The sequence below is a fragment of the Notolepis coatsorum genome (assembly GCF_963971535.1).
Source record: "Notolepis coatsorum genome assembly, chromosome: 5".
In the NCBI taxonomy this organism is placed as follows: domain Eukaryota; kingdom Metazoa; phylum Chordata; class Actinopteri; order Aulopiformes; family Paralepididae; genus Notolepis; species Notolepis coatsorum.
Window position 1 is genome coordinate 53,047,539 of NC_140169.1, and position 16,401 is coordinate 53,063,939.

The following is a 16,401-nucleotide window of genomic DNA, read 5'->3' on the forward strand; positions in this document are numbered from 1 at the left end:
ACGAACCAGTGATCAGTTCGAACAGCACTTTAGCCAGAGAGTGGCGTGCCCAGTGTGCCCACCTCGTAGTCCCCGATGCTGTACCAGATGCAGGCCAGCCAGTGTGCCACCAGGCCGAACACACAGACCAGCAGCAGCAGCACGGCGGCGCCGTACTCCAGGTAGTGGTCCAGCTTGCGCGCCACGCGGCCCAGACGCAGCAGGCGCACCACCTTCAGGGAGCTGAACAGGCTGCTGAGGCCCTGCGGAGGGACAGAGGGAGGGAGGGACACCTTCAGGGAGCTGAACAGGCTGCTGAGGCCCTGCGGAGGGACAGAGGGAGGGAGGGACACCTTCAGGGAGCTGAACAGGCTGCTGAGGCCCTGCGGAGGGACAGAGGGAGGGAGGGACACCTTCAGGGAGCTGAACAGGCTGCTGAGGCCCTGCGGAGGGACAGAGGGAGGGAGGGACACCTTCAGGGAGCTGAACAGGCTGCTGAGGCCCTGCGGAGGGACAGAGGGAGGGAGGGACACCTTCAGGGAGCTGAACAGGCTGCTGAGGCCCTGCGGAGGGATAGAGGGAGGGAGGGACACCTTCAGGGAGCTGAACAGGCTGCTGAGGCCCTGCGGAGGGACAGAGGGAGGGAGGGACACCTTCAGGGAGCTGAACAGGCTGCTGAGGCCCTGCGGAGGGACAGAGGGAGGGAGGGACACCTTCAGGGAGCTGAACAGGCTGCTGAGGCCCTGCGGAGGGACAGAGGGAGGGAGGGACACCTTCAGGGAGCTGAACAGGCTGCTGAGGCCCTGCGGAGGGACAGAGGGAGGGAGGGACACCTTCAGGGAGCTGAACAGGCTGCTGAGGCCCTGCGGAGGGACAGAGGGAGGGAGGGACACCTTCAGGGAGCTGAACAGGCTGCTGAGGCCCTGCGGAGGGACAGAGGGAGGGAGGGACACCTTCAGGGAGCTGAACAGGCTGCTGAGGCCCTGCGGAGGGACAGAGGGAGGGAGGGACACCTTCAGGGAGCTGAACAGGCTGCTGAGGCCCTGCGGAGGGACAGAGGGAGGGAGGGACACCTTCAGGGAGCTGAACAGGCTGCTGAGGCCCTGCGGAGGGACAGAGGGAGGGAGGGACACCTTCAGGGAGCTGAACAGGCTGCTGAGGCCCTGCGGAGGGACAGAGGGAGGGAGGGACACCTTCAGGGAGCTGAACAGGCTGCTGAGGCCCTGCGGAGGGACAGAGGGAGGGAGGGACACCGCTTGTAGGAATATTAGTGCATTAGACCTATCTCAAACCCTGCCCTCTTTTCTTGATCCTCCAATCACAACTGTCGCTTACCTCGGACAAACTGTTTGTCCGAGGTAAGCGACAGTTGTGATTGGAGGATCAAGAAAAGAGGGCAGGGTTTGAGATAGGTCCATTAGGGATGTCCGATATTATCGGCCGCTATTTGGCAAAAGAAAATGTGATATCGGAAAATATCATTTATTTAACCTTTATTTACCCAGGCAAGCAAGTAAGAACAAATTATTATTTTATTTATTGTCAAAAGTATGCATAATGTTGTGTTAATTACACAACAAGAGATATGTAATGTTAATTACCTGAAATTATTCAGTTTTGGGGGGGAGGGGGGGGGGGACCCTGCATATATCGGTATCGGTTGATATCGGTTGATATCGGTATCGGAAATTAAGAGTTGGACAATATCGGTATAGGTGAAAAAGCCAATATCGAACATCCCTACTGTCAATCGATTAAAATATTTAATCTGATTCATCGCATTATTGGCCATAGTTAACTCGCGATTAATCGCAAATGAATCACTTTTTTTAATTTTTTTTATCTTCCGTAAACGGATATTTTTCAAGTTTTAATACTCTTATCAACATGCGAGTCAACAAATGCTTGCTTTATGCAGCCATTTAACACAAAAGGATGACCCTCGTGCATTGCAAATGTGCATCAAATTCAAAACAGAGTGATGCACAAAATAACTTAAAAGAAAATAATAATTTAAAACAATGAATAAAGTGTGCATAAAATAATAGGGGAAAGAAAACGTTAGGAACTTGTTACATTCACCCACACAAGAGCTGATGACTCACCCCCGCCCCCCTCTCTCTCTCTCTCACACACACTCCCACAGCTCTCTTTCTAAAACGTTAATCGTGCATTAAAAAAAATGTGTGGCGTTAAATGAATTGTGCGTTAACGCATTAATAACGCGTTAACTTTGACAGCCTTAATAAATATATATAATATAATATACGTTTTCTAAGCCTAATGTAATAATTGAGAATGCATTTAAGTTGCATTTTTTATTTATATTTGTATATACCAGGGGTCGGCAACCTGCGGCTCCGGAGCCAATCAGCTGCGGCTCCCTGGTTTTATTCGTTTACTTTTTTTTTTAAACTTTTTTTTTACTTTTTTTTTCGCCTATTTTGGAGATCGATGTCATACTGTGACACTGAAATGAAAAAATATTTCATCAACAAAAATATTTAGTCAACTAAAATATTTCATCAACTAAAATATACAGTACGTCACACCCCGTGCCTCTCCCTGCCGTCTGCAAGTGGCTGATCTTGAGTTTCCGACCCCCCAGTAAGCTAACCATGGATACATCCAAAAAAAGGAAAGTCTGAGGAAAATAGAGGGTTTAATTCAGCGTGGACAGATTAATTAGCTTTCACAACTAACGATGCAGGCTGCTTACCTGTATGCCTGATATGTGGTGAGAAACAACAACAAAAATTACTTTTTATTTTATAGATTTTCCACAAATAAGGGAAGGACTCAAATAGAGCTGCATAGTTCAGGGTTTTATTTCAAAGTAGGTCTACACACAGCAAGTTTTTTTTCTCCTCTTCATAAGAGTTTGAGGTTTTCCTTTGTTATAACAGGTAAAAACAGCAATAAAAAGTCAAAAAAATTCTTTTTGTTGCTTTATAATTTCACTAATGCAACAAACTGTGTGCTATAAGTATAAAGTATAATAAATCGCAAATTGCTTTGGGTACGCAATTGTCAGGCGTTTTATGCTAAATGTGGGGTATGCTTGGGGATAACTATATATAATTAAGCATTACATCACGCGCAGGAGTGGTTTGTGACCAATAAACCATGCCTAGGGGTGGTCGTTAGGCCCGAGGCGCAGCCGAGGGTCGTTAGACCCCCCTAGGCATGGTTTATTGGTCACAAATCACGACTACAAGTGGTGTAAAGCTTTTATACAACTGCCAGATTCATCCAACCTTATTTCTATACAATAAACACACATTAATCGAAGATTTATTGAAAAAACCATCCGCCAGAAAAAGTAGTTCCCACAACTACAAAAAAGACAAGTTGCCTCCATGTGGAAGCAGCTTGAAGTGCATCCAACCAAACTAACACATCCAACTGTGTATTATTGGAATGATTGAGAGAAGTTGCCTCATGTGGAAGCAGCTTGAAGTGCATCCAACCAACTAACACATCCAACTGTGTATTATTGGAATGATTGATTGAAAATTTTATTACCAGATGCAGAATGGGTACAATACAGTACGGCTCAATACACACAATTGTTAAGGGAATGCAGACCTACTTTCCATAGAACTTCATTCTTAGATGCTTCTATATAAAGTAGGTAAAACAAATTAAAACGTTTTCTTTGCCCTATAGGAAAAAAACGTTTTCTTCGCCCTATTTTTTTATTTATTTCTTTTAGCCTAAACTTAACCAGTTGGAAACCAGGGGTACAGTAATAAAATTAGCAATCAACCAATCAATCAATTCAATAGACCATGCTCACTTAAAACAGCGCTGCTTCTCTCTCAGTCTGACTCCCCCGCTGTTGCAGACAGGAGTGTGTGTGTGTGTGTGTGTGTGTGTGCGTGTGTGTGTGTGTGTCACAGTGTGTGTCACAGTGTGTGTGTGTGTGTGCGTGCGTGTGTGTGTGTATGTGTGTGTGTGTGTGTGTGTGTGTGTGTGTGTGTGTATGTGTGTGTGTGTGTTTGTGGGTACGCCAGCGTCGGACAGTGTGAGAGAGAACGCTGCAGTCAGTAGAAAGTAGGAAGGAAGAAATTTAAATCAATCAATTAATCAATCAATCAATCCGCGATTTTTCTTTTGTTCTAGATTGACTCAAGACCCATCAATTACATCATCCAACATTGTTTAAAGGACTAACACATTCCCCTTGACAGAATCGCTTCATATTTAGTCGTTATGGTGCTTTCAACATAACCATTTGTTGTCCGCGATCTTGTTTTCTCCCGGAGTGAGCCGGGGAGTGATATGTGATTCGGTTGTGGGCGGGTCCTGAGCCCAGGACCGTGGATTGTTGCCAATAAAGACGTGTAAATGGCCAATCAGAATCGAGAAATTTGCATGCCGTTGTATAAAAAATGTTATACACTGTGTTATCTTCATTTTAATTGTAAATTGGTTTTGCGGCTCCAGAGGGATTTTATTTTGTGGGAGGGGGGAAAATGGCTCTTTTGATAGTAAAGGTTGCTGACCCCTGGTAGATACACTCTTCATACTTGTTCATACTTCACTACCACTGCACTTTACTGTCTTATTGTTGTCTCACTGTTCTGTCCTGTTTTGCACTTACTTATTTATTTATCATTATTATTATCATGTTGTTCCTATTTGTGAAAATATCAATCATGCACTGTAATGTCAAATCACGTTCCATTTTGTACCTGTACAAAATGGTGAATAAAGAAATCTGAATCTGAATCTGAATCTGTTCATTCTTTTTGCACATTACTGCTCAATTGCACAACCCTTTTTACTATAATTAGTGTATATAATCGTGCACAATTGTAGAGCCCTGGCCTATTTTATTTTATAATTATATTCTATTATATTGTACTTCTATTATAATTTAGTTTATATTCCATTTTATCCTATTCTACCTTTTATTTTATTCTACCGTAATTGTGGCGGCTAGGTGGTGTAGTGGGCAAGGCGCTCACCACCAATGCAGGAGACGCTGGGTTCGAGCCCAGCTCTCCGCATTGCTATCAGCTTGGCTGGTCGTTCATACTAACACAATTGGCAGTGTTAGGGGTGGGAAAGCTGATGGGTGGGGATCGGACGTTTTGGACAGCGACTCCTACAGGTCGGTTGGTGTGCCTGCACAGCAGAATCAGGAAGCGACGGGGGCAGCGTGTCCCTCCCATGCAGACCCCCGGCCCCGACGCTGAGAGATCGCGCTGTGCAGGTGAAAAGATGCGACGGCTGCTTCCTCGAGTACCGGAGGGGACACGTGATGCAAGGCTTCGTCCACATTGCAGCCGGCTTGTGGGAGGCATGGCCAAACAACGTTCGAGACAGGGGAGGGTAGAATTGGACGATACGAAATTGGGATGGGAGAAAAATAGAAAATGGGAGAAAAAAGTAGATAAAAAAAAAATATTCGACCGTAATTGTCTGTCCGTTAATGTCGCACCAAATGACCAAATCAAATTCCTTGTATGTGAAAACTACTTGGCAATAAAGACCTTTCTCATTCCGATTCTGATTGAAACGGATGAGTTTGTTGTATTATATTTTTTATTTGATATTTATTTAAATGTACTATCGATAAAAATGTTATGTAGAGTCATTCTTCTTTTAGTAATAGATCCACAGAGCTTTTAGAAAGGTGCAGAATAAAAGTATTGCTTTTCCCCCAAAAAATATTTGAGAATGAATTTATCATAAAAAAAATAATTGCGGGTCAAAAATTTATGTTGTTGTTTACATGTTGTGTGCTTGTATCCCCTCCCTACTTCACATTTCCCCACGTGTAACGCACCCAATTGGATAAATGACACGCTGGTGCTCTAGTGCGACATCTAGTGGCTGAATGTTATCTATAGCACCTGGTTGGATAAATGACACGCTGGTGCTCTAGTGCAACATCTAGTGGCTGAATGTTATCTATAGCACCTGGTTGGATAAATGACAGGCTGGTGCTCTAGTGCGACATCTAGTGGCTGAATGTTATCTATAGCACCTGGTTGGATAAATGACACGCTGGTACTCTAGTGTGACATCTAGTGGCTGAATGTTATCTATAGCACCTGGTTGCGTGTAGTTCCGCGTTCGGGTTCCGCGATCTGATTGGCCACTGACGTTTTTCTCTGCGCCAATCGCGTTACGCCTAGTTCTGCCTCTACTATCCTCGAGTTAACGTAATTTATACAAATGGAAGTATTGATTTCGCCGTAACGAATCATTAAAAAAATATACCGTTAACTGGAATATGTTAGTTTCTTACACATATGTTGGATTATGTAATTGGTTTGTCATGACAAACCAATACAAAAATCGCGAATTAACCGGTGGTTATCCTATAGCCCTAGTATGTACATTTCAACAAAGTGGAGCCGCAGGGGACTTCCATAGCATACGCCTTCAAATCCAGCTAGCGTTGACGCTATTCAATGCTATCATACCCAACTAACGTTAATGCCATTCAGAATTTATTAACATAGCTACAACAACACAGTAACGTTAATATAATTACATGCATCATTGTCTACAATGAACGGTGGGGCTAATCGAAAGGAGAGGAGAAGAAGTGGATAAAAAAAATAAAAAATGTCCTACTGTCTCAGATGTTCTTACAGGGAGCACCGAGTCCTCTGTCCGCGTGGCGTTCCTCTGCCCGCCGGAGGAGTCGCGGAGAAGTCCCGCGGGCGAGGCGTGTGCCATGTCCTGCACAGAGATGGGAAGAGCCTCAGACATACCATAATACTGAAGCCTGAATCATTCAAATCAATACACAGTCCCTGTGATAGAGATGGCATGATACTTCATACAACTGCCATGTATCACACATACAACCGTCATACATCACACATACAACTGTCATACATCACACATACAACTGTCACACATCACACATACAACCGTTATACATCACACATACAACTGTCATACATCACACATACAACCGTCATACATCACACATACAACTGCCATACATACAGCTGCTAGGGCTGGGCGATTAATCAAAAAAAGATTCGCAATCTCGATTCATAGACCTATGCAATGTCATGTCTAAATTATGACGATTTTCTTTTATTAAAAAATATATATATTATTTTTTTTTATACATTTTTTTTACTTAACTTTTTTAAATTACTATTCTGACGTGAGTTATTTTGTATGTTACAAGAGACTTTTAAGTTTGAGTCCAGCACTTTCATATATGTTATGTTTAAGTTTAAGTCAAGCACTTTGATATAGTATGTTATGTTGTCTGTTTAAGAAAGAGTGCAATAAATGATTTGATTGATGCGAGAGAATGGTGATCTCAATTCTTAGAGAGAAATAAATCGTGATTCACATTTGAGCAAGACTCGCCCGGCCCTACAACTGACCCTAAAAGCTGCTATATAAAATGGAGTCAATTAATTAAATTAAAATTTATAAATAATTAATTAAAAACAACAGTACCTCGTTGACGTGTTCGAAGGCGTTGATGATGTCGTAGGGCAGGCAGGACAGCAGGTCGATGACGAACCAGGTCTTCATGTAGTTCATGCGGATCAGCCGGGCGTCGGAGATCACCTCGCCGGCGGGGCCCACGAACGTGGTGTGGAAGTTCAGCACGATGTCGACCAGGAAGATCACGTCCACCTGGATCAACGACAAGAACACACTGTAACAACACACCATCAAATACACTCACAGCACACAGATCCACATGCACAACACACACATGATGAATTGAAAATGGGGGACCCTGATGTAAACAAGACGAAAGTCTTTCTCTTTACTGTCATGCACTTGTCCTAATAAACTAACCTTACTGTCATGCAATTGTCCTAATAAACTAACCTACACTGTAGCACTCAACACTTTGATGAACATTGTTAATCAGCTGATAGAGTTGTACCCTTCTTGCTGTCTTGTCGTACAGAACTTGTAAGTCGCTTTGGATAAAAAGCGTTCAGCTAAATGACTAAATGTAAATGTAAATGTATATTTTCTTTTCTTCTTTATTATTATTATTATTATTATTATTATTATTATTAAATTGTTTCTTGTTTAATCTGTGGATTGTTTATTTCTTTGTATATGGTATAAATTATTATTTTGTGTAAATTAGGTTGTACGCCGACCATCAAGTAATACTTGTTTAGTTTAGGAATAGGGGGGGCAGGTAACTATAAGATTTATTCTTCTTCCTGCTCCTTTTGCCCACGGTACGGTATTTATGATTTTGTATGAAAACTCTATGATTGCATTGCTTCCATGTGGCAAATAAAAAAACTCTGAATCTGAAACGAACTAACTAACTAACTGACTCACCACGCTGTCCACCACCAGCCAGGCCAGGTTGTTCTGCTTGGTCTTGAAGGACACGTTGTAGGGCACCATGATGGCCGTGTAGAAGGTGAGCACCAGGATCACCCAGTCCCACGTGGTCTTGAACAGGCAGTAGTGCAGGATGATGTGGGGCGGCGTCTTGGGCGCCTCCTGCTTGTACTGGGGGAGGATGTCGGAGCCCAGCTGGAGGACCTGAAGACGTTGTTTTTGGGGTTTTTTTTTTGGAAAGTGGGGGGCGGAAAAACAAGATTGTAAGCGGCTACTACAGTACGTTGTTGTGAGGGTGTAACAATACGCACATCTTCAGATTCAGTACGAATTCAGATTTTGATGAGGTCATGATGTGATATGATTTTCGATCCTTTATGCGTTAAAATGTATTCATACTACAGAGCTTTAATCATATACTATGCGTATATTATATATATATATATCGGTATCGGAATCGGTATATCGGTATCGGTAAAAAAGCCAATATCGAGCATCCCTAATGTTACGAAGGATCAGATTAAACCGAATATATGTATTTATTGATTGATATATATTGCATAATATTTGTATATCGTTTGATATCCCTTGTGTATTCCTTGTACATATACACGGAATATCCCTTTAACCTAGTACAGACCATAATATTTAGTTCTCCTATTGGACAGCGGTCCCTTAGGCGCAATTGCCATACCCCCAGGGTCTAGTTCAAAGTCACCGTCAAAGACATGCCTGGGCATGAACGGCTCTGCACAAGGATACGAGACAGGAATAGGGCTGGTACTAGTTTGTTCACCTAACGTATAAATACGGCGCAGGTGAATACAGAAGTATGTTACCCAATAAGTTGAAGCCTCACCCACGATACAACGTGCGGTGAAGTATGGCCTGTTTGGCCCCAAATAGAGCATTGAGACCGCGTGCGAATTGATAGCTGAAGTATCAGAGTTTAACGCTGTACCGTCGAGTTCGACCTATTCTATTATTTCAGTAATAGTCTATTTATGTATAGTGTATCGTGCGGCTACCGTTCTACAGTGACCAGCATTACCAACGCTTCCTCGCACCAGCTAGTGTGCTTATCCAGGCTGGGCAGCTTAACCTGGCGCCTTCATCCGAGGAGCCCTAGACGAGGACCGTGTGGATTATGTACACTGGATAACCTACCCGACGACTGCATAGCCCTTTTCGGCTGGATTATATTTGCTTTGGTCCTGTAATTGATGGAGCGGAGAATCGTCTACACCCACAATTGTGTGGGATTTACCCTGTGAGGAGCAACGTCGAGCCCGCCTCTCAGAAGCCTGAGGCTGGCTAGCTTTCTTCCATGCGGATCGAGAGATTCATGCGGATCGAGAGATTATTGCACCGTCTCCTGTACTTGGAGTCTCTCTATTCTTCGTTGACCCAGACTCTACATACTGACAAATCCTCTCCCCTTGCTGGCTTACAACCGGAGGGACCCTACCAGTATCTCCCGCTGCCTTACTACTGTACCATAGATATAATTCCTAAGATACAGGTGGTATTCATTATCTCCTGCGTAATATGAGAATGGACTTACGTTATTGACTTGCTCACGCACATTCTTTCGCCTTATAAGCGCAACCCTCCGTAAAGTATTGTTATATACTATCATTGCTGCTAATAAATATTCTTAAACACAGTTTTGTGTGGAACCGTGTCATTGTGGAGGTGTTCTTATCATATACCTGTGTACTGTATGGCCAGTAGTAATGTACATAAGACAGTAGTGGTTTAATGATACCATACTTATATAATACAGTCAGGGAATTGTACCCCTCAGTTACACCTAATATATTATTATATTAGGGATGCTCGATATTGGCTTTTTTACCGATACCGATATACCGATATTCCGATACCGATATCAACCGATACAGATATATGCAGGGTTTCCCCCCCAAAAAACGGAATAATTTCAGGTAATTAACATTACATATCTCTTGTCGTGGAATTAACACAACATTATGCATACTTTTGACAATAAATAAAATCAGAATTTGTTCTTACTTGCTTGCCTGGGTAAATAAAGGTTATAGAAATGTACAAAAATAAATAATTATATATATATATAATATATATATTTTTTTTTAAACCGATACCGATATTTTCCGATATCACATTTTAATGCCAATATCGGCCGATAATATCGGTAGGCCGATAATATCGGACAGCTTGTAATTCAGCATACGACCACTGTAACACTGCATACAACACAACCTTTGTCCTGTTGTTGCTGTTGTTATGCGAAAATAAAATGTATGGAAAAATGCATACTCTGTAACGCTGAGACAATTACCAATGTGGTACTGGTTACACATTATGGCTTATTAACCCCTTCACTGCCGCACCACCAAAACGGTTAACCGTTTCACTGCGACAATACACAGAAGGTTAAAACCCTTTCACTGCCGCACGACGGCAGGTTAACCGTCGGTAGTGTGATAGTAAAGGGTTAACCTTCTGTAGCGTGGCAGTGAAAGGGTTAAAGGAATCTGAATCTGAACTGCATACTTCATACAACCACTGTAACACTGCATACTTCCCGTTAGCTACAGAGTAGGACAGCCCCGACTCCAGCGTTCCGACACTCGCAGCCGTCCCTTTCCCTTTTTAGTAACTGCACACTGAGCAGAAACCTTCACATAGACGTCTACGAGCCAGAATGAACTGTCTCAGCTTTGGATGGGAGCAAAGCAAACGCTTGTCCTGGGTCACTTATCGTGGCGGGAGGGTGTGGTCTGGGCTAGGGCTGTGGCGAATAGTTCGAAGCTTCGTTCATAATGTTGACATTTTAATTCTAAATCAACATTCAAAGAAAAAAATATGAAAAGATTTATATGTATATTTTTTTTATGTGTCTATTCATTCTGTTTAAACCAATGGGGTTTTTCTTCACAGTTACAGATAAAAATTTGGCTACACTAATATTATAGTATTATACTATTATATTATGACTCGTCATAAAAATTCAAATAAAACCATGCATTGAGCACCAGAACCCCCAAAAACCAGAGAATACTCTGGTTTTCATAGTTTCTTCTTTTATTCGATTTTAATATTCTACACAGTCTCACGGACCTCTGTGTATCATTGGGACTTGCAATGCTGGCCGAATACTGCTAGGTGGCAGTATCGCCTACCCTTTGAAACCTTATTTCACACTGTGTGTTACATTTTATATGGTCCGGGCGGAGAATGGGACCCGGGCAAGTGAAATGCTTGATTCGAGCCACTTGGAACGCGTCCAGCACACTTGATGCATAGTTTGTTTCTGCTGCGGGGGTCATGTTAAAAAAAAATTAAAAAAAATGTGCAGTACTGTTGTGGCTGATGGTTGTTTAACACAGCAGGAGACGATATTTCCAATTTTAACAAGTAGGTAATTTATTTAGGAAAAGAAGTTTCAACAGCAGAGCTATGGATCGAGCAGAGGATCACCACAGCTTGAACAAAAAACACTCTACCCCTCAATCCCTCTGCTTGTCCCCTAAATCCCCTCTCAGTCCTGCCCCCACATGACAGATATGATGACGTGTCATATCATGTCAGATATGACATGACGTACATTAAGATGACACGTAGATTTAACATCGGAGAGAGATAAAAACATTAAGAACATCGAAGAGAGATAAAGACATTAAGAAGAACATAGATTTAGATAAAAACATTAAGAACATCGAAGAGAGATAAACAAGATATGATGTACACACACGATATGATGTAAAACATTAAGAACATCGAAGAGAGAGTGAGATGTGTGTGTGTGTGTGTGTTTGTGTGTGTGTGTGTGTGTATGTGTGTGTGTGTCTGTGTGTGTGTGCGTCTGTGTACAGACGTGTGTGTATTGTATGTGTGTATTGTGTGTGTGTGTCTGTGTGTGTGTGCGTCTGTGTACAGACGTGTGTGTATTGTATGTGTGTATTGTGACACAGGGAATGTGTGTGTGTGTGTGTGTGTCGGTGTGTATGTCTGTACGACTGTGTGTGTCTGTGTGTGTGTGTGTGTGTGTGTCGAAGAGAGAGTGAGATGTGTGTGTGTGTGTGTGTGTTTGTGTGTGTGTGTGTGTGTATGTGTGTGTGTGTCTGTGTGTGTGTGTGTCTGTGTGTCTGTGTGTGTGTGCTGTGTCTGTGTGTGTGTGCTGTGTATGTGTGAAAGAGAGAAAAGACACAAGATTAGAGCACACGATATGATGTACTGAAATGTCCATCTGCCTATCTTGAGGTTGTTTTAAGAACATCAGCCAGACTGTCGCCCTAGTGTCTTTGAGCCCTGCTAGTTGACCTATATTAAACTAGTCAAGACTAACCCCTTTCCTACCTCCACCCCCGTATACACATTTTCCACAACATTCCCCCATTTGGGGCTATCCCTAGTCCCACCCAAATCATATAACCAAGAAAATGTGAACGTCTAACTAAACGAGAAACCACAATTATATAATAAAAGTTTAAATGCCTAATCTAAACCAGAAACCTTACTTCATTCACTGGACCCCTAACGGACCAACAAAGGCTGACTACCGTTCTTACCAAAACACAAAACCGTTCCAAACAAGAGTAATAATAAAACATCAACAAAATACCCCAATTTATAATCCTAACCTGACAGACAAATCCCCCCAACCTCCACCGCTTACCAAATGAGCCACAGTTCCGGCCGGAAACCGCGACTCTCATCAGGGAAAGGAGAAGTTGACCGTCAGAACTAAACATAGAACATCCCTCCCAAAAAAAAAATGACATTGTCTCTTCCATAACATTGAGTCCTAGTGTCCATCACTCAGCCCCCCTTCCATGCCCACGCCATAGTCTCCTCACCGTATTGCCAAAAGTCACATTTTGCCAATACAGCAACCACCACGCCACACCTCCAGTCCCCGTAGAAGCATGTCCCCATGCCTGGACGGGAGGCGCTGGTACCGACCTCACCACGTGTCCCCCCATCTTCGACGGGAGGTGCCCATCTTGCCCACTGCGTTAGCCCCCCCCTTTGTCCCTCCAGTCCCCAGAACCGATCCCCAGAACACTTCTTCTCAATGCTTCCTCAGGCTCAGAACCGACACTCTGCCGATGCCCCTTCCCATTCCGGTTTGACCAGGACCACGAGTAAAATAAACAAAAAATAATAAAAAAATAAAAAATAATGCAATGATTTTCAATGGTTGCAATCTCTATGCCGAAGGATCATTAGAAAATCAGACTAAAATTCCTAGTTAAAGGAATAAACCAACAAAACTGCACTCAGACCATCCCCCGTCACTCTTAAAGGAAAGAACCAACAAAAAGAAAATGTCCCTACCTCACCATACCCCTAATCCTCTATCCCCTCGTCTCCCTCTAAGGCAGCATAAAGCTGAGGACATGGCCCGATTTGTGGCTCAATCTCTTTCTGTCCCACCATCAGCATTTGGCTCGTTACGTGTGAAGTTACCAGCCTACCCAAGAGAGGCATACCACAACAGAAAAGGAGAACCAATATCAACCCTGCCACCCCAATGGATATCCCCGTCTGCATCACTATGCTTCCCCACTGTCCCAATCTTTCCAACACCCCACTCCCCCACCATTCTTCATTCCGGCCAGAATTCCCCCTCAACTCCTCCCTCAAATCCTTCAGCTTAGCCATGGCCTCGGAAAACTTTCCCCCTGGCCCCACATTCGTCGGAATGAATGTGCAGCAGTACTGTCCAAACATGGAACAGACTCCACCCTTCTCCGCCATTAACCAGTTCAGAGCCTGTCTATTCTGCCACGCCACCGTACTGGTCGCGTGCATCTGGTCCCCCATTGCATCCAACGCCTCCTCGGTGTAGTTGAGATACCGCTGCTGATTGTAAAACAAATAGTTGATCCACCCGGTGTTCTTATTGACCGATATCCATGGCAGAATAGACTCAAACCCTGCCGCAATCTCATTCTTAGCCATGAACTCGGCTGGAATGCCCCTTGGCTGTCCTATGCTGTCCAGATACACCCTTGGGTCTGCCTTGTAGCTACGCTTCGTTCGAGAGATAGGAGACTCAGAAGGTCCTTCCGTCACTGATAATGGTAGGACCACCATTGGCATGATCGCCTGAACCCGGGCACATCTACCTGACCAATCCAAAGGAAGTGTATTCCTCAACCTCCTACCGCCGCAGAGCCAGTATTGGTCCGCCAGTGCCATATCCTGGACATGAAAAGGGCAAGCTACAGGCCGTGGGTTGGTATCCACTCCCTTTAACACGACCCCGTGTCCACACTTTCCTTCTTTCGTGCAGTTAGTCGTGATGCTCCAAATAGTAGTGCACCGCCCCTCTGCCACCTCCCCTACGTCCCGGGTCCCCTCCTTTTGCAAGCACTCGAAATCCTTGGTCAGCCATAGTTTGACACCTCTGGGTATTGGCAACCCCGTCGCTACCCCCTGCACACGTACATCCAATTTCCTACAACGTTCCCGCATAGTGACATCCTTGAAATCCGTGACGTTTCCTGCCGCCTTAAAACGACTAGAGCCGAGAAACCCCAAACACTCTGCCTCGCACCAAGGGCGACTATTATGGGGCCCCTCCCATGCCTCTGCGTCCCTGTCACACTGAGCCCAACTGAACTTCGTGCCCTTCACCAGCAGCCTATCCGGACGTGCCTTGGAGCAGACATAACAATCCTCTATCTGATTCTGCGCGCTCGTGTACTGGACCCACTTAAACCACTCATTCCCTAAAGCCGCCCTATACATCGGGTCAGCCTCCGGGTCTTCCTCGTCATAGTCATAGTCGCCCCCATCTTGTTCCCCGGAAGGAAGCAAACCCCTCAACCTGGCCCAGAGTGAGCCCACTGAGTCCCTCAACGTTCCGGCTGTCCTCTGGAACATATCCTGTCCCCCCACCTCTTCCGACTCAGTGTCCTTGACCTCCCTTTTTCCCCTCACCCCTGTCCCCTGTGATTGGTTCGGGACAGGCTCAACCCTCCTACCTACCCCCACAACCCGATCCTCGTTAGTATAATGGTAAGTATCCCCGCCTGTAACGGGGGAATGGTCAAAATCAAAAACATGCCCTTGCGGTCCTACGGGAAACACCCCTTTTGGTTGTAGTCTTATCTTCTCCCCCCCTTCCTCGATGGAGGGCAGAGGGGGCGCCTGATTCTGAGCCTGGTCATGAAAGCCTGCCGGTACTTGAGCCTGAGCGGGACCCCGTGGGACTCCTACCCACTCAAACCCGTCATCCTCAAGGACGGGTCGACCGTGACGGTTCTCAATGACGTCGTTGTGCCCGGCCGACCGTCCGCACACTGCTGCCAACATCTGCGGGAGCATCAGCAGGCACTGCACCTTCCAGTTGCCGTCTCGGACCCTCCATGTCGGGTTCTGCATAACTGCGATCGATTGTATCCCCCAAGAGATCGCCGCTGGCCTTTATGCAGTGATTGAAGTGGAACCAGGTCGCTGATCCTTTGACTTGGACTGCCGTTCCAGTCGATCGGATCACCTCGTACGGGCCCTCTCTCCGGGGTGATGACCACTTTCTCTTGTGGACCTTTACGAAGACCAGGTCCCCAGGGATCAGTCTCGGTTTGGTGGCTTCCTTCTCTGCCTCCTTCACCCCCTTTTTCTCCTTTCTCTGCTCCTGTCGAAACACAGCTTCATGTATTTTAGTCACTTGCTGAAGATATTTTTTCAGATCTTGCTCAAAAATATCTAATGCCGGGCCCCTAGCCAGGTGTCTAAATGGCGGTGCTGGCATGCTGCGGCCTGTAAGCATTTCATGCGGTGTTAGCTGTGTTTGGCGGTTTACGCTGCTTCTAATAGCCATCAGAGCAAGTGGCAAAGCATCAATCCAGTTAAGCTTAGTTTGCATACAGATTTTCAACAGTTTGTTTTTAATGACCAGATTGGCCCTTTCCACCTTCCCCTGCGACCCGGGACTATAGACACAGGAAAGGCGCTGTTTTATACCTAATTTCTGCATCAGCCCTTTAACCACCTTGTCGATGAACTCGCGGCCATTATCGCTTTGTAATATCGTGGGAATTCCAAATCTCGGAATGACCTCGCGACACAGGAACTTGATCACTGTGTCCGCGTTCTTGTGTTTAGATGGAATGG

General features: G+C 44.7%; 1 protein-coding gene across 1 annotated transcript in view; it reads right to left on the reverse strand.

Annotated features, from left to right (window-relative positions):
- LOC311228189 (voltage-gated delayed rectifier potassium channel KCNH5-like) overlaps positions 1-16,401 on the reverse strand; it is a gene marked incomplete at both ends in the record, with an annotated part of 118,442 nt that overhangs the window by 56,955 nt on the left and 45,086 nt on the right. Inside the window, 4 exons of the mRNA XM_084314101.1 lie at positions 63-242; positions 6,592-6,681; positions 7,426-7,608; positions 8,284-8,493. Coding sequence (XP_084170227.1) covers positions 63-242; positions 6,592-6,681; positions 7,426-7,608; positions 8,284-8,493 — 663 coding nt within the window. The remainder of the gene's footprint in view (positions 1-62; positions 243-6,591; positions 6,682-7,425; positions 7,609-8,283; positions 8,494-16,401) is intronic.